At 51.5% G+C, this 21,179-nt stretch overlaps 1 protein-coding gene across 2 annotated transcripts in view; it reads right to left on the bottom strand.

Moving 5' to 3' along the window:
- Positions 1-11,381: 11,381 nt before the first annotated feature.
- The window catches only part of PEX6 (peroxisomal biogenesis factor 6), a 34,371-nt gene continuing 24,573 nt past the window's right edge, over positions 11,382-21,179 (bottom strand). Inside the window, exons 14-17 of one of the 2 annotated variants that reach the window (XM_040413036.1) lie at positions 21,012-21,128; positions 20,070-20,147; positions 19,788-19,927; positions 11,382-11,753 (exon numbers count right to left, since the gene is read on the bottom strand). In XM_040413036.1, coding sequence (XP_040268970.1) covers positions 11,608-11,753; positions 19,788-19,927; positions 20,070-20,147; positions 21,012-21,128 — 481 coding nt within the window. In that variant the 3' untranslated portion in view covers positions 11,382-11,607. The remainder of the gene's footprint in view (positions 11,754-19,787; positions 19,928-20,069; positions 20,148-21,011; positions 21,129-21,179) is intronic. The other variant, XM_040413037.1, reaches the window with a different exon arrangement.

Raw genomic sequence — 21,179 nt, 5'->3', positions numbered from 1 at the left:
GTAAGCAACTGTCTGCAGTCCTGGGATCTACAGTCACACACCGGACCCCTGAACGCGGCTCCCGGACGGCAGGAACCTGACGAGACGTGCACTGGACGGTGCGGTCAGTGATGGAGCTCAGACTAATGGGGGGGAACACAAAGGAAAAACACAATACAGTGCAATAGTGAGCAACTGTCTGCAGTCCTGGGATCTACAGTCACACACCGGACCCCTGAACGCGGCTCCCGGACGGCAGAATTCTGACAAGACGTGCACTGGACGGTGCGGTCAGTGATGGAGCTCAGACTAATGGGGGGGAACACAAAGGAAAAACACAATACAGTGCAATAGTAAGCAACTGTCTGCAGTCCTGGGATCTACAGTCACACACCGGACCCCTGAACGCAGCTCCCGGACGGCAGGAACCTGACGAGACGTGCACTGGACGGTGCGGTCAGTGATGGAGCTCAGACTAATGGGGGGGAACACAAAGGAAAAACACAATACAGTGCAATAGTGAGCAACTGTCTGCAGTCCTGGGATCTACAGTCACACACCGGACCCCTGAACGCGGCTCCCGGACGGCAGAATTCTGACAAGACGTGCACTGGACGGTGCGGTCAGTGATGGAGCTCAGACTAATGGGGGGGAACACAAAGGAAAAACACAATACAGTGCAATAGTAAGCAACTGTCTGCAGTCCTGGGATCTACAGTCACACACCGGACCCCTGAACGCGGCTCCCGGACGGCAGAATTCTGACAAGACGTGCACTGGACGGTGCGGTCAGTGATGGAGCTCAGACTAATGGGGGGGGAACACAAAGGAAAAACACAATACAGTGCAATAGTGAGCAACTGTCTGCAGTCCTGGGATCTACAGTCACACACCGGACCCCTGAACGCGGCTCCCGGACGGCAGGAACCTGACGAGACGTGCACTGGACGGTGCGGTCAGTGATGGAGCTCAGACTAATGGGGGGGGAACACAAAGGAAAAACACAATACAGTGCAATAGTAAGCAACTGTCTGCAGTCCTGGGATCTACAGTCACACACCGGACCCCTGAACGCGGCTCCCGGACGGCAGGAACCTGACGAGACGTGCACTGGACGGTGCGGTCAGTGATGGAGCTCAGACTAATGGGGGGGAACACAAAGGAAAAACACAATACAGTGCAATAGTGAGCAACTGTCTGCAGTCCTGGGATCTACAGTCACACACCGGACCCCTGAACGCGGCTCCCGGACGGCAGAATTCTGACAAGACGTGCACTGGACGGTGCGGTCAGTGATGGAGCTCAGACTAATGGGGGGGAACACAAAGGAAAAACACAATACAGTGCAATAGTAAGCAACTGTCTGCAGTCCTGGGATCTACAGTCACACACCGGACCCCTGAACGCAGCTCCCGGACGGCAGGAACCTGACGAGACGTGCACTGGACGGTGCGGTCAGTGATGGAGCTCAGACTAATGGGGGGGAACACAAAGGAAAAACACAATACAGTGCAATAGTGAGCAACTGTCTGCAGTCCTGGGATCTACAGTCACACACCGGACCCCTGAACGCGGCTCCCGGACGGCAGAATTCTGACAAGACGTGCACTGGACGGTGCGGTCAGTGATGGAGCTCAGACTAATGGGGGGGGAACACAAAGGAAAAACACAATACAGTGCAATAGTAAGCAACTGTCTGCAGTCCTGGGATCTACAGTCACACACCGGACCCCTGAACGCGGCTCCCGGACGGCAGGAACCTGACGAGACGTGCACTGGACGGTGCGGTCAGTGATGGAGCTCAGACTAATGGGGGGGAACACAAAGGAAAAGAGTATTACACTCACCGGTAATCCGGTTTCCTGGAAGTCTCCATGACACCAAGTCCTGAGATTGACTTCCTTCTGATTGGACAGGAAAAACACAGAGAGGTTAAAACCCCCACCCCCTCCTCACATCACCAGTGTATTTTAACGAAGAACCCCAGGATGAAAGGATAATAGCTAATAGCAGAAAAAAAGGGTGGGATATATGTGGTGTCATGGAGACTTCCAGGAAACCGGATTACCGGTGAGTGTAATACTCTTTTCCCCAGTCGTCTCCATGACACCAAGTCCTGAGACAATATCAAAGATACAATTAGGGGGGGACAACTGCCGACAGGACCTTACGTCCAAATCTTAGGTCGTCATTAGCAGCTACATCTAGTCTGTAGTGCTTAGTGAAAGTATGAACTCTTTTCCATGTTGCTGCCCTGCAAATCTGTTGTAAGGAGGCTGAGGCTTTTTCCGCCCAGGAGGCAGCCATGCCTCTCGTAGAATGTGCTTTTAGGGAAGCAGGGACGTCTTTTCCCTGAGCTTTATATGCTTCGGAGATTGCCATCTTAATCCATCTGGAGATGGAACTTTTTGCCGCTTTCTTCCCTTTGTTAGGACCTGAAAATTGGACAAACAGATTTTTGTCTTTTCTCCAAAGGCTGGTAGCTTCCAGGTACTTTAAGACCGCTCTCCGGACATCTAATGTGTGGTAAGTGATTTCTTGATCGTTTTTCGGATCGTCACAGAACGAGGGGAGAACAATGTCCTGAGACCTATGGAAGGTCGAGACTACCTTGGGGAGGAAAGTCGGATCTAATTTGAAAATTAATTTGTCCTCAAATATTGCAAGGAATGGTTCTTGGATGGACAAGGCCTGCAGCTCACAGACCCTTCTGGCTGAGGTTATTGCCACCAGAAAAATCGTTTTAATGGTAAGCCATCTGATGTGGATAGAGTCCAGAGGTTCGAATGGATCGGAGGTTAGACCCCCTAGTACTGTATTAAGGTTCCATGGTGGCACCATGTTTCTAATTGTAGGTCTGATCCTATCTGCCGCCTTAAGGAATCTGGATATCCAGGGATGTTCCGTTAGCTTGGTATTATATAGTGCTCCTAAAGCCGATACCTGGACCCTAAGGGTATTGGGGGATAGACCTAAATCTAGCCCTTCTTGAAGAAAATCCAGGATTAGTGAGATGTTGGCTCTAAACTGGTTGAAGGAGGTCCCAGACCAATCAGCAAATTTCTTCCATATTTTTTGGTACTTGTCGTTGGTACTCTGTTTCCTGCTAAGGAGTAAGGTGTTCACTACTTTTTTTGATAGACCAAAGTTTAATAAGTTGGATTCTTCAGAATCCAGGCTGTTAACTTTAGTATTTTCAGGTCTGGGTGAGAAATAGGTCCCTGACTTAGAAGGTCCGGCCTTTGAGGTAGAAGGAGAGGAGCTTCCACGCTGAGGGCTTTCAAGAGGGAGAACCAACTTCTCTTGGGCCAGAAGGGGGTTATCAGGATTAGTGTACACTTTTCTTTTAGGAACTTCTGTAACACTCTGGGGATAAGCGGAAATGGGGGGAAGGCGTAGACTAAGTTTGTTGTCCAACTCTGGTTGAGGGCGTCTACTGCCCGAGGATGATCCCTGGGGTTGAGGGAGAAGAACTGGTTTAGCTGATGATTTCTCCTGGATGCAAACAGGTCTATCGTCGGCCTGCCCCATTTCTTCGTGATTAAATGGAAGGCTTCTGGGGCTAACATCCATTCCCCTGGGTCTAGTCTGTGCCGGCTTAGGTAATCGGCCTGAATGTTTAAAACTCCCTTCAAATGAACCGCTGAAAGAGATTGAATGTTGCCTTCTGCCCAGGAAAAGATTTTGTTTGCCAGGTTCTGTAGCGGGCGATGCCTTGTGCCTCCCTGGTGTTGGATAAAGGCCACGGCTGTAGCGTTGTCCGAGTAGACTAGGACGTGACGACCCTTTGCCAGCTGACTTGTGTGTTTCAGTGCTTCCCACACTGCCCTCAGCTCCTTGAAATTTGAGGATTGCTGGCTCACGTAATTCCCCCATGTTCCCTGGTAGGAGTTCCCCTGGACGACCGCTCCCCACCCGTGGAGGCTGGCATCTGTTGTGATGACTAGAGGGAGATCTTGTGCCCAGAAAATCCCGTTTTCTAGGTTCGAATTGCTGAGCCACCAAGTTAGTGATTTTTTGGTCTCTGCATCTAAGAATATTTTCCTCTCTAGGGTTAATTGCGATCTGTTCCATTTGTCTAAGATGAATTTCTGGAGTGGTCTTAGATGGAACTGTGCCCAGGCAACTGCTGGAATGCAAGCGGACAGACTCCCTAGTACCTTCATGGCCTGTCTTATTGAACAGAATTTCTCCTTCTTGAACTTCCTCAAAGCTGTCTGAAGTTTTACTATCTTTTGAGGTGGTAGAAAGGATCTTTGGGAGACTGTGTCTAGAGTAATGCCCAGAAAAACTTTCCGTTTGGATGGGATTAAATCCGATTTTTTCCAATTGATGAGCCAACCTAGGCTCTGTAGATGATCCAGGACTAACCCGAGATGGATTCCCATGGTCTCTATGTTGTCCGCCACTACCAGTAGGTCGTCCAGATAGGGGATCACACAAATTGCCTTTTCTCTCAAGGTTGTCAAGGCTTCCGCCATTATTTTGGTAAAAACCCTTGGGGCAGAAGAGATCCCGAAGGGGAGACACCTGAACTGGAAATGCTGAATGTTTCCCTCCAATTCTATTGCGAACCTTAGGAATTCCCTTGATGACCTGTGAATTGGGACGTGATAATAGGCGTCGCTTAAATCTATTGTGGCCATCACTGCATCCTTTTTTAAGAGTTTCACTGCTGACTTCAGGGTCTCCATTTTGAATTTTTGATATCTTACGTATTTGTTTAGATGTTTCAGATTTATAATTACCCTGGATTTCCCGTTTGGTTTCTTTATAATGAAGAGGCGGGAATAGAATCCCAGTCCTGTCTGATTTTTCGGGACGGGCTCTATGGCGTCCAAGGTTAATAGGTTTTTTATGTCGTTTTTTAAGGTCGCAGTTTGAGATGGGGGAAGGGTAGTGATCACATATTTCTGTGGAGGGGAAGAGAGAAGATCTATCAGATAACCCTCTTGTATAATACTTAAGATCCACCGGCTGTTTGTTACATGCTCCCAAGATCTTAGAAAGGAGCCGAGTCTTCCCCCCACTGGTATGGCGTCATTGTTTGTTGTTGGATGAGGAGGCTTCGGCCCGATTTGGGTTGAAGAGGAAGCTTCTCCCCCTGCCTCCCTTCGCATAGCTCCACCTCCCAGTCTTCCCTTTATCTTTTTTATTTTCGGGTTGAAAAAATCGGTCACGAAAGGGCTGCCTTTTTTGTTTATATCTTTCCTCTGGAAACCCTCTTTTTTTATTTGTCGCGTTGTCTAGGATTTTATCTAGATCTTCTCCGAAAACGTACTGACCGTGGAAGGGGAGTGCGATTAATTTATTTTTAGATGTGATATCTCCTGACCACGCTTTAAGCCATAGTGCCCTTCTCGCTGTATTTGAGAGAACAGCTGTACGGGCGGACAGTTTAACTGATTCAGCAGCTGCGTCTGCTAGAAAGGAGGTTGCCATCTTTAATAGAGGCAAGCTCTCTAGAATTTGATCCCGTGGTGTCTTATTGACCAGATGTATCTCTAGCTGGTCTAGCCAAAGGTTCAGTGTTCTGGCCACACATGTGGAGGCAACGCCCGGTTTGAGAAGGGCCGCCGTAGTCTCCCAGGTCTTTCGCAAGAGACTTTCCGCTTTCCTGTCTAGAGGATCTTTCAATTGTGCTGAGTCTTCAAACGGTAGGGCCGTATGTTTTGCTACCTTGGCCACTGGCGCGTCTACTTTGGGAATGGTCTCCCAATCCGTACAGTCCTCTTGGCTAAAGGGGTAGCGCCTCTTAATTCCTCTTGGGATAAAGGATCCTTTATCCGGTTTTTCCCATTCAGACCTAATTAATTTTTGGACACTATCAGGGACTGGAAAAACGGCTTTCTTCCTTTCACCTAGACCCCCAAAAATTTCTTGCTGGGTAGACCTAGGGGTTTTAGGCATCTCCATCTGAATGGTGGCCCTGATGGCCCTGATAAGTTCATCAATATCTTCAGGATTGAACAGGAAGCGCTTATATTCGCCCTCTTCATCTGAAGATGCCGGGTGTTTTTGGACAGATTCGGAGTCTGAGACCGCCAGCCCCTCAGAGTCGGAATCCAGGATAAGTGATTTAACACTACGGGCGTCCTGAGTGGGGGGAACTTTGGGAGGAGTAGGTTCTCTGGTAGTTAAGGCTAGCTGAACCTCTTCTTTTACCACTTTTCTAATGTCTTCAATTAGACTAGAAGACTCAGACTTGATGACACTGGCAGTACATTCTTTACACAGGGGCTTGGATCCAGTGTTAGACAATCTTTTGCAGCAAATACCACATTTTCTAGTTTTTTTGGCTGCAGAAGCCGAATCCTTTTCTCCCTGAAATGGTAAGGGAGGAAAGGATGAGCAGACTGAACCCACCATACAAGGCATGTACCTGAGAACAGGTTACTCACTGTCCCAGGGTTTGATGCAGGCTCGGTTCCAGAGCCCGGCGTGAGGGGGGTGCTCATCTTGACTCCCGACCGCTTCAGAGATGCTTCACCAAAATATGTGAGCCGCGCTATGCAGGGCGCCGTTACACAGGTCCTGAGCGTTTTTATAGTGTCTCCATGTGCTTCTCATGCTGCAGGACCTGTGGCGCATGTTGATGACGTCAGCGCGCTTAGCTCCGCCCCCGGCGTCTGACGTCATCCGCCTGCCGGCCGGAAGGGACACATCACAGTGCCGATCCGCCGTGTTCCTCCTTCCCTCTGCATCAAGCCCTCCGGGACCGCCGCAGAGGGAATCTTCGCAGGGGCACTACCTATGTGCCCGAGCCCAGGCCTAACCAAACGGAGGAGGGAGAGCTGCACTGCAGATCCGACCTCGGCCCAGATGAAAAAAAAAAAAAAAACTCCAGGTGAGCCCAAACGAGCTCCGTGCACCTCTCCTGCTTCCTATCCTGATGGGACAGGAAAAACACTGGTGATGTGAGGAGGGGGTGGGGGTTTTAACCTCTCTGTGTTTTTCCTGTCCAATCAGAAGGAAGTCAATCTCAGGACTTGGTGTCATGGAGACGACTGGGGAAAAACACAATACAGTGCAATAGTGAGCAACTGTCTGCAGTCCTGGGATCTACAGTCACACACCGGACCCCTGAACGCGGCTCCCGGACGGCAGGAACCTGACGAGACGTGCACTGGACGGTGCGGTCAGTGATGGAGCTCAGACTAATGGGGGGGAACACAAAGGAAAAACACAATACAGTGCAATAGTGAGCAACTGTCTGCAGTCCTGGGATCTACAGTCACACACCGGACCCCTGAACGCGGCTCCCGGACGGCAGAATTCTGACAAGACGTGCACTGGACGGTGCGGTCAGTGATGGAGCTCAGACTAATGGGGGGGAACACAAAGGAAAAACACAATACAGTGCAATAGTGAGCAACTGTCTGCAGTCCTGGGATCTACAGTCACACACCGGACCCCTGAACGCGGCTCCCGGACGGCAGGAACCTGACGAGACGTGCACTGGACGGTGCGGTCAGTGATGGAGCTCAGACTAATGGGGGGGGGAACACAAAGGAAAAACACAATACAGTGCAATAGTAAGCAACTGTCTGCAGTCCTGGGATCTACAGTCACACACCGGACCCCTGAACGCGGCTCCCGGACGGCAGGAACCTGACGAGACGTGCACTGGACGGTGCGGTCAGTGATGGAGCTCAGACTAATGGGGGGGAACACAAAGGAAAAACACAATACAGTGCAATAGTGAGCAACTGTCTGCAGTCCTGGGATCTACAGTCACACACCGGACCCCTGAACGCGGCTCCCGGACGGCAGAATTCTGACAAGACGTGCACTGGACGGTGCGGTCAGTGATGGAGCTCAGACTAATGGGGGGGAACACAAAGGAAAAACACAATACAGTGCAATAGTAAGCAACTGTCTGCAGTCCTGGGATCTACAGTCACACACCGGACCCCTGAACGCGGCTCCCGGACGGCAGGAACCTGACGAGACGTGCACTGGACGGTGCGGTCAGTGATGGAGCTCAGACTAATGGGGGGGAACACAAAGGAAAAACACAATACAGTGCAATAGTGAGCAACTGTCTGCAGTCCTGGGATCTACAGTCACACACCGGACCCCTGAACGCGGCTCCCGGACGGCAGGAACCTGACAAGACGTGCACTGGACGGTGCGGTCAGTGATGGAGCTCAGACTAATGGGGGGGAACACAAAGGAAAAACACAATACAGTGCAATAGTGAGCAACTGTCTGCAGTCCTGGGATCTACAGTCACACACCGGACCCCTGAACGCGGCTCCCGGACGGCAGAATTCTGACAAGACGTGCACTGGACGGTGCGGTCAGTGATGGAGCTCAGACTAATGGGGGGGAACACAAAGGAAAAACACAATACAGTGCAATAGTGAGCAACTGTCTGCAGTCCTGGGATCTACAGTCACACACCGGACCCCTGAACGCGGCTCCCGGACGGCAGGAACCTGACGAGACGTGCACTGGACGGTGCGGTCAGTGATGGAGCTCAGACTAATGGGGAGAACACAAAGGAAAAACACAATACAGTGCAATAGTGAGCAACTGTCTGCAGTCCTGGGATCTACAGTCACACACCGGACCCCTGAACGCTGATTATTTCCTCTGGATTCACAGAGATGACGCAGCCTGGACTATGCGTCATTACTGGGGGTGTGTCCTGATGGGAGGAGTCTCGGAGGATGCTCTGGATGTGACTAGAGTATAGCCAGCTCTGTGGCCTTCACACCCGTTTCTTAGCATTACTTAGAAGGAACGTGCCTGGCATCGCCCACTTCCTGCTCTGCCCAGTTTTGGAAACCTGGCAATCAAGCGCAATTCCCAAAAAGCCAGAAATGCTTGCGCAGACGGGACACACACCAAGATAAGCTAATTTTGCAGCTAGTTTCCTAGAGTCCAGGCGTTGATAAATGTGGGCTGCAGTAGGGGTGGGCGATATAGACGATATGCGATATAAATTTGTGCCACGATATGGATTTTGAGCATATCGCCGGACCGCGATATGATCCTGAACCGGCACACTGGAGAAGGAGAGAGTCCCTCCCTCCCCGCTGTGCGCGGCTGCCGCTGACCACCAATGACAAAAGAGGAGGAGGAGGGGAGGGACTGACTGTAAATCATTGAGTTTTCACGATCTCAGTGAGCGTGTGAAAACTCAAATCCGATGGTATATTCTAACCCCCAGGCGTTCCCATGGTGACAGGGACGCTTGCCTGGGGGTTAGAACATACAGGGCCACGCCGCTGACAGTAGAACATTTAAAAACTAATCAGTAACTGTAACTTTATTAATTGGTGATCTCTTTACTGTATACCTTACTAGGTCTTAGCTCCGGTAACAGCAGGCAGTGCGGGGGGCGGCGCTCACTCAGTGACGTCACGAGCCTGCTCCTCCCACTAGGCGGCACAGGCGCGTGACATCAGTGAGTGAGCGCCGCCCCCCGCACTGCCTGCTGTTACCGGAGCTAAGACCTAGTAAGGTATACAGTAAAGAGATCACCAATGAATAAAGTTACTGATTAGTTTTTAAATGTATTCCTGTGAGCGTCGGGGGGGGGGGGGGGGATCTGTGGATGGCACCGTTTAGGGGAGGGAGGGTGTCTGTGGATGGCACCGTTTAGGGGAGGGGGGGGGATCTGGGGATGGCACCATTTAGGGGAGGGGGGGGGATCTGTGGATGGCACTGTTTAGGGGAGGGGGGGGATCTGGGGATGGCACCATTTAGGGGAGGGGGGGGATCTGTGGATGGCACTGTTTAGGGGAGGGGGGGGGGGGGATCTGTGGATGGCACCGTTTAGGGGGGGGGGGGGGATCTGTGGATGGCACTGTTTAGGGGAGGGGGGGGATCTGGGGATGGCACCATTTAGGGGAGGGGGGGGATCTGTGGATGGCACTGTTTAGGGGAGGGGGGGGGGGATCTGTGGATGGCACCGTTTAGGGGAGGGGGGGGGGATCTGTGGATTGCACCGTTTAGGGGAGGGAGGGTGTCTGTGGATGGCACCGTTTAGGGGAGGGGGGGGATCTGGGGATGGCACCATTTAGGGGAGGGGGGGGGGATCTGTGGATGGCACTGTTTAGGGGAGGGGGGGGGTCTGGGGATGGCACCATTTAGGGGGGGGGGGGGATCTGTGGATGGCACTGTTTAGGGGAGGGGGGGGGTCTGGGGATGGCACCATTTAGGGGAGGGGGGGGATCTGTGGATGGCACTGTTTAGGGGAGGGGGGGGATCTGGGGATGGCACCATTTAGGGGAGGGGGGGGATCTGTGGATGGCACTGTTTAGGGGAGGGGGGGGGATCTGGGGATTGCACCGTTTAGGGGAGGGGGGGGGGGGATCTGTGGATGGCACCGTTTAGGGGAGGGAGGGTGTCTGTGGATGGCACCGTTTAGGGGAGGGGGGGGATCTGGGGATGGCACCATTTAGGGGAGGGGGGGGATCTGTGGATGGCACTGTTTAGGGGAGGGGGGGGATCTGTGGATGGCACTGTTTAGGGGAGGGGATCTGTGGATGGCACCGTTTAGGGGAGGGGATCTGTGGATGGCACCGTTTAGGGGAGGGAGGGTGTCTGTGGATGGCACCGTTTAGGGGAGGGGGGGGATCTGGGGATGGCACCATTTAGGGGAGGGGGGGGATCTGTGGATGGCACTGTTTAGGGGAGGGGGGGGGGATCTGTGGATGGCACCGTTTAGGGGAGGGGGGGGGATCTGGCGATGGCACCGTTTAGGGGAGGAAGGGGGATCTGGCGATGGCACCGTTTAGGGGAGGAAGGGGGATCTGGCGATGGCACCGTTTAGGGGAGGAAGGGGGATCTGGGGATGGCACCGTTTAGGGGAGGGAGGGGGGATCTGGGGATGGCACCGTTTAGGGGAGGGAGGGGGGATCTGTGGATGGCACCGTTTAGGGGAGGGGGGGGATCTGTGGATGGCACCGTTTAGGGGAGGGGGGGATCTGGGGATGGCACCGTTTGAGGGAGGGGGGGGGGGAATCTGTGGATGGCACCATTTAGGGGAGGAAGGGGGATCTGGGGATGGCACCGTTTAGGGGAGGAAGGGGGATCTGGGGATGGCACCGTTTAGGGGAGGGGGATCAGCTCCCTGCTGTTGTGTGCACAGGGCAGCAGGGAGAGTGTAAAGTCCTATTCACCCTAATCGAGCTCTACTAGGGTGAATATGACAAGGGTTCTACGTTCTAGCCCTTAAGGAGACTAATAGTTATTAAATAAAAAGTAAAAAAAAAGTTTAAACACGCCCCCCAAATATAGAAAACATATATCGCAATATATATCGCATATCGCACATGCTTAAAATTATATCGCAATATAGATTTTAGGCCATATCGCCCACCCCTAGGCTGCAGCTCTGGGTGCAACTACAGTATAAAGCCTCATTCACAGTATTTTATTATAATAATTGAAAGATCGGCGTCTTCTCCACTTCTGGACCGACTGCTACAAAAATACCGCTGTGTGAATGAGGCCAACATGTCCGCAGCTCTGGGGGTGAAAGGAGAATGAAAAATGCTGTAGCAGTACAATTGTGTCTGCAGCTCTGGATGTGACTAGATTCTCACACAAGGAAGAGGTAATAGGCACACTGCGCCTCCATCTTTATTTCTCCCCCGGGTACACAGGGGGCGCTTACACATTGCTGGGCACTGAGAACTTCCGGTGGATTCTCTCGTATCGCTGCAGCTCTTGCTGTGACACAGACGGCTGAAGACGCTCTGCTGCCTGCACCAAATGCTCCAGACGAAGGACGAGCCCTGCAGCCGGGTCACCTGCGCCTGGAAGGAAGAAGCAGCCAGATGTCAGACCCCCAAGGGCTACAGCCCTGACTCCTACCTTCCTCACAGCTCTGCTTCCTGTCAGTGAATGCCACCGTTGGCTGCTCACAGTTTAGGGCCGGTTCTAAGGAATCAGTGCAGGTCGGGCTGTCAGCAACAAATAATGGTCATGTTCACACAGCTGAGGGTTTGTTACAAAGTACAGTCCTGATCAAAAGTTTAAGACCACGTGAAAAATTGCAAAAAAATCCTATGTATCATGGCAGGATCTTCACAAGGTTCCAAGTGGAGCTTCAACCTGCAACAAGAAGAAATGGGAGGGAGACAAAGCATTTTTTGAGCATTCAACTTAATGAAAACAACGAATAAACTGAAACAGGCTGTTTTTCAGCTGATTTAGGACCACATGCCTTTAACCACCTCAGCCCCCAGTGCTTAAACACCCTGAAAGACCAGGCCACTTTTTACACTTCTGACCTACACTACTTTCACCGTTTATTGCTCGGTCATGCAACTTACCACCCAAATGAATTTTACCTCCTTTTCTTCTCACTAATAGAGCTTTCATTTGGTGGTATTTCATTGCTGCTGACATTTTTACTTTTTTTGTTATTAATCGAAATTTAACGATTTTTTTGCAAAAAAATGACATTTTTCACTTTCAGTTGTAAAATTTTGCAAAAAAAAACGACATCCATATAGAAATTTTGCTCTAAATTTATAGTTCTACATGTCTTTGATAAAAAAAAAATGTTTGGGTAAAAAAAAAATGGTTTGGGTAAAAGTTATAGCGTTTACAAACTATGGTACAAAAATGTGAATTTCCGCTTTTTGAAGCAGCTCTGACTTTCTGAGCACCTGTCATGTTTCCTGAGGTTCTACAATGCCCAGACAGTACAAACACCCCACAAATGACCCCATTTCTGAAAGTACACACCCTAAGGTATTCGCTGATGGGCATAGTGAGTTCATAGAACTTTTTATTTTTTGTCACAAGTTAGCGGAAAATGATGATTTTTTTTTTTTTTTTTTTTTTTCCTTACAAAGTCTCATATTCCACTAACTTGTGACAAAAAATAAAAACTTCTATGAACTCACTATGCCCATCAGCGAATACCTTGGGGTCTCTTCTTTCCAAAATGGGGTCACTTGTGGGGTAGTTATACTGCCCTGGCATTCTAGGGGCCCAAATGTGTGGTAAGGAGTTTGAAATCAAATTCTGTAAAAAATGACCTGTGAAATCCGAAAGGTGCTCTTTGGAATATGGGCCCCTTTGCCCACCTAGGCTGCAAAAAAGTGTCACACATCTGGTATCTCCGTACTCAGGAGAAGGTGGGGAATGTGTTTTGGGGTGTCATTTTATATATACCCATGCTGGGTGAGAGAAATATCTTGGCAAAAGACAACTTTTCCCATTTTTTTATACAAAGTTGTCATTTGACCAAGATATTTATCTCACCCAGCATGGGTATATGTAAAAAGACACCCCAAAACACATTCCTCAACTTCTCCTGAGTACGGGGATACCAGATGTGTGACACTTTTTTGCAGCCTAGGTGGGCAAAGGGGCCCATATTCCAAAGAGCACCTTTCGGATTTCACTCCTCATTTTTTCCTGAATTTGATTTCAAACTCCTTACCACACATTTGGGCCCCTAGAATACCAGGGCAGTATAACTACCCCACAAGTGACCCCATTTTGGAAAGAAGACACCCCAAGGTATTCCGTGAGGGGCATGGCGAGTTCCTAGAATTTTTTATTTTTTGTCACAAGTTAGTGGAAAATGATGATTTTTTTTTTTTTTTTTTTTTTTTCATACAAAGTCTCATATTCCACAAACTTGTGACAAAAAATAAAAACTTCCATGAACTCACTATGCCCATCAGCGAATACCTTGGGGTCTCTTCTTTCCAAAATGGGGTCACTTGTGTGGTAGTTATACTGCCCTGGCATTCTAGGGGCCCAAATGTGTGGTAAGTAGGTAAATGACCTGTGAAATCCGAAAGGTGCTCTTTGGAATGTGGGCCCCTTTGCCCACCTAGGCTGCAAAAAAGTGTCACACATCTGGTATCTCTGTATTCAGGAGAAGTTGAGGAATGTGTTTTGGGGTGTCTTTTTACATATACCCATGCTGGGTGAGATAAATATCTTGGTCAAATGCCAACTTTGTATAAAAAAATGGGAAAAGTTGTCTTTTGCCAAGATATTTCTCTCACCCAGCATGGGTATATGTAAAATGACACCCCAAAACACATTCCCCAACTTCTCCCGATTACGGAGATACCAGATGTGTGACACTTTTTTGCAGCCGAGGTGGGCAAAGGGGCCCATATTCAAAAGAGCACCTTTCGGATTTCACAGGTCATTTTTTACAGAATTTGATTTCAAACTCCTTACCACACATTTGGGCCCCTAGAATGCCAGGGCAGTATAACTACCCCACAAGTGACCCCATTTTGGAAAGAAGAGACCCCAAGGTATTCGCTGATGGGCAATGTGAGTTCATGGAAGTTTTTATTTTTTGTCACAAGTTAGTGGAATATGAGACTTTGTATGAAAAAAAAATAAAAAAAAAAAATAAGCATTTTCCACTAACTTGTGACAAAAAATAAAAAATTCTAGGAACTCGCCATGCCCCTCACAGAATACCTTGGGGTGTCTTCTTTCCAAAATGGGGTCACTTGTGGGGTAGTTATACTGCCCTGGCATTTTCCAGGGGCCCTAATGTGTGGTAAGTAGGTAAATGACCTGTGAAATCCTAAAGGTGCTCTTTGGAATATGGGCCCCTTTGCCCACCTAGGCTGCAAAAAAGTGTCACACATGTGGTATCGCCGTATTCAGGAGAAGTTGGGGAATGTGTTTTGGGGTGTCATTTTACATATACCCATGCTGGGTGAGAGAAATATCTTGGCAAAAGACAACTTTTCCCATTTTTTTATACAAAGTTGGCATTTGACCAAGATATTTCTCTCACCCAGCATGGGTATATGTAAAATGACACCCCAAAACACATTCCCCAACTTCTCCTGAGTACGGCGATACCAGATGTGTGACACTTTTTTGCAGCCTAGATGCGCAAAGGTGCCCAAATTCCTTTTAGGAGGGCATTTTTAGACATTTGGATACCAGACTTCTTCTCACGCTTTGGGGCCCCTAGAATGCCAGGGCAGTATAAATACCCCACATGTGACCCCATTTTGGAAAGAAGACACCCCAAGGTATTCAATGAGGGGCATGGCGAGTTCATAGAAATTTTTTTTTTTTGGCACAAGTTAGCGGAAATTGATATTTTTAATTTTTTTCTCACAAAGTCTCCCGTTCCGCTAACTTGGGACAAAAATTTCAATCTTTCATGGACTCAATATGCCCCTCACGGAATACCTGGGGGTGTCTTCTTTCCGAAATGGGGTCACATGTGGGGTATTTATACTGCCCTGGCATTCTAGGGGCCCTAAAGCGTGAGAAGAAGTCTGGAATATAAATGTCTAAAAAATTTTACGCATTTGGATTCCGTGAGGGGTATGGTGAGTTCATGTGAGATTTTATTTTTTGACACAAGTTAGTGGAATATGAGACTTTGTAAGAAAAAAAAAAAAAAATTCTGCTAACTTGGGCCAAAAAAATATCTGAATGGAGCCTTACAGAGGGGTGCTAAATGACAGGGGGGTGATCAATGACAGGGGGGTGATCAATGACAGGGGGGTGATCAATGACAGGGGGGTGATCAATGACAGGGGGGTGATCAGGGAGTCTATATGGGGTGATAACCACAGTCATTGATCACGCCCGTGTAAGGCTTCATTCAGACGTCCGGATGCGTTTTGCGGATCCGATCCATCTATCAGTGCATCCGTAAAAATCATGCGGACATCTGAATGGAGCTTTACAGGGGGGTAATCAATGACAGGGGGGTGATCAATGACAGGGGGGTGATCAGGGAGTCTATATGGGGTGATCACCACAGTCATTGATCATGCCCCTGTAAGGCTTCATTCAGACGTCCGGATGCGTTTTGCGGATCGGATCCATCTATCAGTGCATCCGTAAAAATCATGCGGACATCTGAATGGAGCTTTACAGGGGGGTAATCAATGACAGGGGGGTGATCAATGACAGGGGGGTGATCAGGGAGTCTATATGGGGTGATCACCACAGTCATTGATCATGCCCCTGTAAGGCTTCATTCAGACGTCCGGATGCGTTTTGCGGATCGGATCCATCTATCAGTGCATCCGTAAAAATCATGCGGACATCTGAATGGAGCTTTACAGGGGGGTAATCAATGACAGGGGGGTGATCACCACAGTCATTGATCATGCCCCTGTAAGGCTTCATTCAGACGACCGGATGCGTTTTGCGGATCCGATCCATGTATCAGTGCATCCGTAAAAATCATGCGGACATCTGAATGGAGCTTTACAGGGGGGTGATCAGGGAGTCTATATGGGGTGATCACCACAGTCATTGATCATGCCCCTGTAAGGCTTCATTCAGACGTCCGGATGCGTTTTGCGGATCCGATCCATCTATCAGTGCATCCGTAAAAATCATGCGGACATCTGAATGGAGCTTTACAGGGGGGTAATCAATGACAGGGGGGTAATCAATGACAGGGGGGTGATCAGGGAGTCTATATGGGGTGATCACCACAGTCATTGATCATGCCCCTGTAAGGCTTCATTCAGACGTCCGGATGCGTTTTGCGGATCCGATCCATCTATCAGTGCATCCGTAAAAATCATGCGGACATCTGAATGGAGCTTTACAGGGGGGTAATCAATGACAGGGGGGTGATCACCACAGTCATTGATCATGCCCCTGTAAGGCTTCATTCAGACGACCGGATGCGTTTTGCGGATCCGATCCATGTATCAGTGCATCCGTAAAAATCATGCGGACATCTGAATGGAGCTTTACAGGGGGGTAATCAATGACAGGGGGGTAATCAATGACAGGGGGGTGATCAGGGAGTCTATATGGGGTGATCACCACAGTCATTGATCATGCCCCTGTAAGGCTTCATTCAGACGTCCGGATGCGTTTTGCGGATCCGATCCATCTATCAGTGGATCCGTAAAAATCATGCGGACGTCTGAATGGAGCTTTACAGGGGGTTGATCAATGACAGGGGGGTAATCAATGACAGGGGGGTGATCAGGGAGTCTATATGGGGTGATCAGGGGTGATTAGGGGTGATCAGGGGCTAATAAGGGGTTAATAAGTGATGGGGGGGGGTGTAGTGTAGTGTAGTGGTGCTTGGTGCTACTTTACTGAGCTACCTGTGTCCTCTGGTGGTCGATCCAAACAAAGGGGACCACCAGAGGACCAGGTAGCAGGTATATTAGACGCTGTTATCAAAACAGCGTCTAATATACCTGTTAGGGGTTAAAAAAAACACATCTCCAGCCTGCCAGCGAACGATCGCCGCTGGCAGGCTGGAGATCAACTCTCTTACCTTCCGTTCCTGTGAGCGCGCGCGCCTGTGTGCGCGCGTTCACAGGAAATCTCGCGTCTCGCGAGATGACGCGTATATGCGTGACTGTGCGCAGCGCTGCCACCTCCGGAACGCGATCCTGCGTTAGGCGGTCCGGAGGTGGTTAAAAGGCCAAAGATGTGGATTCATTGTCATTTTCTGTCAGGTAGTCACACGTTGTGATGGCAAAGGCAAAAACTCTCCCTTTTTGAAGGTGGTCGGGTTGTTGAGCTGCATAAGCAGGGTCTCTCACAGCCGCCATCGCTGCTGAGGTGGGACGCAGGAAGACAGTTATTTGGAATTTCTTAAATGATCCTGAGGGTTATGGAACAAAAAAGTCAAGTGGAAGACCCCAAAAAATGTCCTCAGCACTGAGCCGGAGGATCCAATTGGCTGTCCGTCAAGACACTGGACGATCCTTGACCCAAATGAAGGCCCTTACTGGTGCTGACTGCAGCCCCATAACCATCAGACGGCATCTGAGCCTGAAGGGCTTCAAAAACAAAAAACGTCTTCAAAGACCTCGTCTCCTTGAACGCCACAGAACTGCTCGTTTGGACTTTGCAAGAGAGCACCAAACATGGGACATTCAAAGGTAGAAGAAAGTTTTATTCTCTGATGAGAAAAATGTACCCTTGATGGTCCTGATGGTTTCCACCGTTACTGGCCTGACAAGCAGATCCCACCCGAGATGTTCTCTACGTGCCACAGTGGAGGGGGCGCCATAATGGTCTGGGGGGCTTTTTCCTTCAGTGGAACAATGGAGCTTCAGGAAGTGCAGGGGCGTCAAACGGCCGCTGGCTATGTCCAGATGTTGCAGAGATCATTCCTCATGACTGAGGGCCCTCGTCTGTGTGGTAACAGGACAACGCTACAGGACACAATGCCCGCAGGACAAGGGACTTCTTCCAGGAGAATAACATCACTCTTTTGGCCCATCCTGCGTGTTCCCCTGATCTAAATCCAACTGAGAACCTTTGGGGATGGATGGCAAGGGAAGTTTACAAAAATGGACAACAGTTCCAGACAGTAGATGGCCTTCGTGCAGCCGTCTTCACCACTTGGAGAAATGTTCCCACTCGCCTCATGGAAACGCTTGCATCAAGCATGCCGAAACAATAACGGCGGAGCTACTCATTACTGAGCTCATGTTTGGAGGTTGGATTTCTGTTTTGGGGGGGTTTAGTTTTTTTTTGGAGGTCTGGTCCTAAACATTTGATCAGCTGAAAAACAGCCTGTGTCAGTTTATTCGTTGTTTTCATTAAATTGAATGCTCAAAAAATGTTCTGTCTCACTCCCATCTCTTCTTGTTGCAGGTTGAAGCTCCACTTGGAGCCTTGTTAAGATCCAGCCATGATACATAGGATTGTCTGCCATTTATCAAGTGGTCTTAAGGACTGTATCAGTGTAGACAGAGGCCTAGTGTCCATTCACTGACAGCAAACAAAGTGGTGAGAGTGCAGAACATGAGCTACACTACAGGTCAACCATGTAGACCACCCGGGAGGATGGGCAGCACCGAGAGGCGGAGGGCCGCAGGGGTCCCTCCCGAGAGGCGGGGGCCGCAGGGGTCCCTCTCGAGAGGCGGAGGGCCGCAGGGGTCCCTCTCGAGAGGCGGAGGGCCGCAGGGGTCCCTCTCGAGAGGCGGAGGGCCGCAGGGGTCCCTCTCGAGAGGCGGAGGGCCGCAGGGGTCCCTCTCGAGAGGCGGAGGGCCGCAGGGGTCCCTCTCGAGAGGCGGAGGGCCGCAGGGGTCCCTCTCGAGAGGCGGAGGGCCGCAGGGGTCCCTCTCGAGAGGCGGAGGGCCGCAGGGGTCCCTCTCGAGAGGCGGAGGGCCGCAGGGGTCCCTCCCGAGAGGCGGAGGGCCGCAGGGGTCCCTCCCGAGAGGCGGAGGGCCGCAGGGGTCCCTCCCGAGAGGCGGAGGGCCGCAGGGGTCCCTCCCGAGAGGCGGAGGGCCGCAGGGGTCCCTCCCGAGAGGCGGAGGGCCGCAGGGGTCCCTCCCGAGAGGCGGAGGGCCGCAGGGGTCCCTCCCGAGAGGCGGAGGGCCGCAGGGGTCCCTCCCGAGAGGCGGAGGGCCGCAGGGGTCCCTCCCGAGAGGCGGAGGGCCGCAGGGGTCCCTCCCGAGAGGCGGAGGGCCGCAGGGGTCCCTCCCGAGAGGCGGAGGGCCGCAGGGGTCCCTCCCGAGAGGCGGAGGGCCGCAGGGGTCCCTCCCGAGAGGCGGAGGGCCGCAGGGGTCCCTCCCGAGAGGCGGAGGGCCGCAGGGGTCCCTCCCGAGAGGCGGAGGGCCGCAGGGGTCCCTCCCGAGAGGCGGAGGGCCGCAGGGGTCCCTCCCGAGAGGCGGAGGGCCGCAGGGGTCCCTCCCGAGAGGCGGAGGGCCGCAGGGGTCCCTCCCGAGAGGCGGAGGGCCGCAGGGGTCCCTCCCGAGAGGCGGAGGGCCGCAGGGGTCCCTCCCGAGAGGCGGAGGGCCGCAGGGGTCCCTCCCGAGAGGCGGAGGGCCGCAGGGGTCCCTCCCGAGAGGCGGAGGGCCGCAGGGGTCCCTCAGAATCCCCCAATACATCCTCACCTTCCTGCAGGCGCTGGACCTTCTCCTTGATGGCGCTCATCATGGCATCGGCACACAGGGCATAGAGGTCGGCCCCAGTCAGGGCGGCAGGACATTGATGTAAGACGTGGGACAGATCCACCGCCGGGTCCAGAGAGAACCTGCCCAAGAAGAGGAGGAGGAGCCAAGTGAGGAGGAGGAGGAGCCCAGCACCGACCAAGTGACTTGCCCCCGATGTCACATGATGTAGGGGCTCCTCTCTCAGCAGTATAACTCTCAGCGGAGCTACGGGTGACTACTCACCTGCGGGTCACGGCTTCCAGGACTCTCAGCTGGGAGTCACGGTCTTCATTTAACCCTACGTACACCAGCTTGTCAAACCTGGGAGGGAAGGAGAGTCGGTTGAGAGAAGAGATTGGCCCCTCCCCCACAGTCTATGATGCGGTGCCTCGCGCCTCACTGTAATACAGCAGAAGACCCCCATCTGGGTAAGAACATCTGCACCCCCCGCTGTAGAGGGGCCCATCGCCACGAGGAGTTCTCCCGCCATGACTATGCCTCTCCCACCTCATACCTCGCCCAGGGGTTGTCAGGGTAGCACCACCATTCCTTAAAGGGAACCTGTCACCGGGATTCTGTGTACAGAGCTGAGGCCATGGGTTACTAGATGGCCGCCAGCACATCCGCAATACCCAGTCCCCATAGCTCTGTGTGCTTTTATTCCCCGAGATGAGTCAGGGACAGGACTCATCTCAGGGACAGGACTCATCTCAGGGACAGGACTCATCTCAGGGACAGGACTCATCTCAGGGACAGGACTCATCTCAGGGACAGGACTCCTCTCAGGGACAGGACTCATCTCAGGTTAATTTGCAGATGCATCAAATCAGTTTTTTTCCACAATAAAAGCACCCAGAGCTATGGGGACTGGGTATTGCGGATGTGCTGGCGGCCATCTAGGAACCCGTGTCCTCAGCTCTGTACACAAAATCCCGGTGACAGGTTCCCTTTAAAGTCCTCTCAAAAGCCAAGGTCACATGACAGGAAGTTAGTGCGTAGAAGAGCGAGTCTGCTGATGTTACCGTGACGACCTCAGAGCAAGCACAAAATCCACATAGGAGCAGCGGAGGGGACCACCCCCACACCACACAGTCACCCTGGTACTAGGGTCATGTAGAATAAACGGGGGGCTACATAAGGGGGTGTCCTAAGTTACAGGAGGAGCTTTGTCCTGATGGGGGTTACCTCCCAGGCCGGAGCAGCGCAGGATCCAGCAGGTCAGGACGATTCGTGGCTCCAATCACAAAGAGGTCAGTGGAGGAGTGCAGCCCGTCCATCTCGGCCAGCAGCTGGGAGACCACCCTGAGGACAGAGCGACAATCAGAGGGGGCGCCGGCGGGACGTGACCAGAGT

This window comes from Bufo bufo (assembly GCF_905171765.1).
Source record: "Bufo bufo chromosome 4 unlocalized genomic scaffold, aBufBuf1.1 SUPER_4_unloc_3, whole genome shotgun sequence".
Classification (NCBI taxonomy): domain Eukaryota; kingdom Metazoa; phylum Chordata; class Amphibia; order Anura; family Bufonidae; genus Bufo; species Bufo bufo.
The sequence above is the reverse complement of the archived record's forward strand: the minus strand, read 5'-3'. Positions and strand labels throughout refer to the sequence as shown.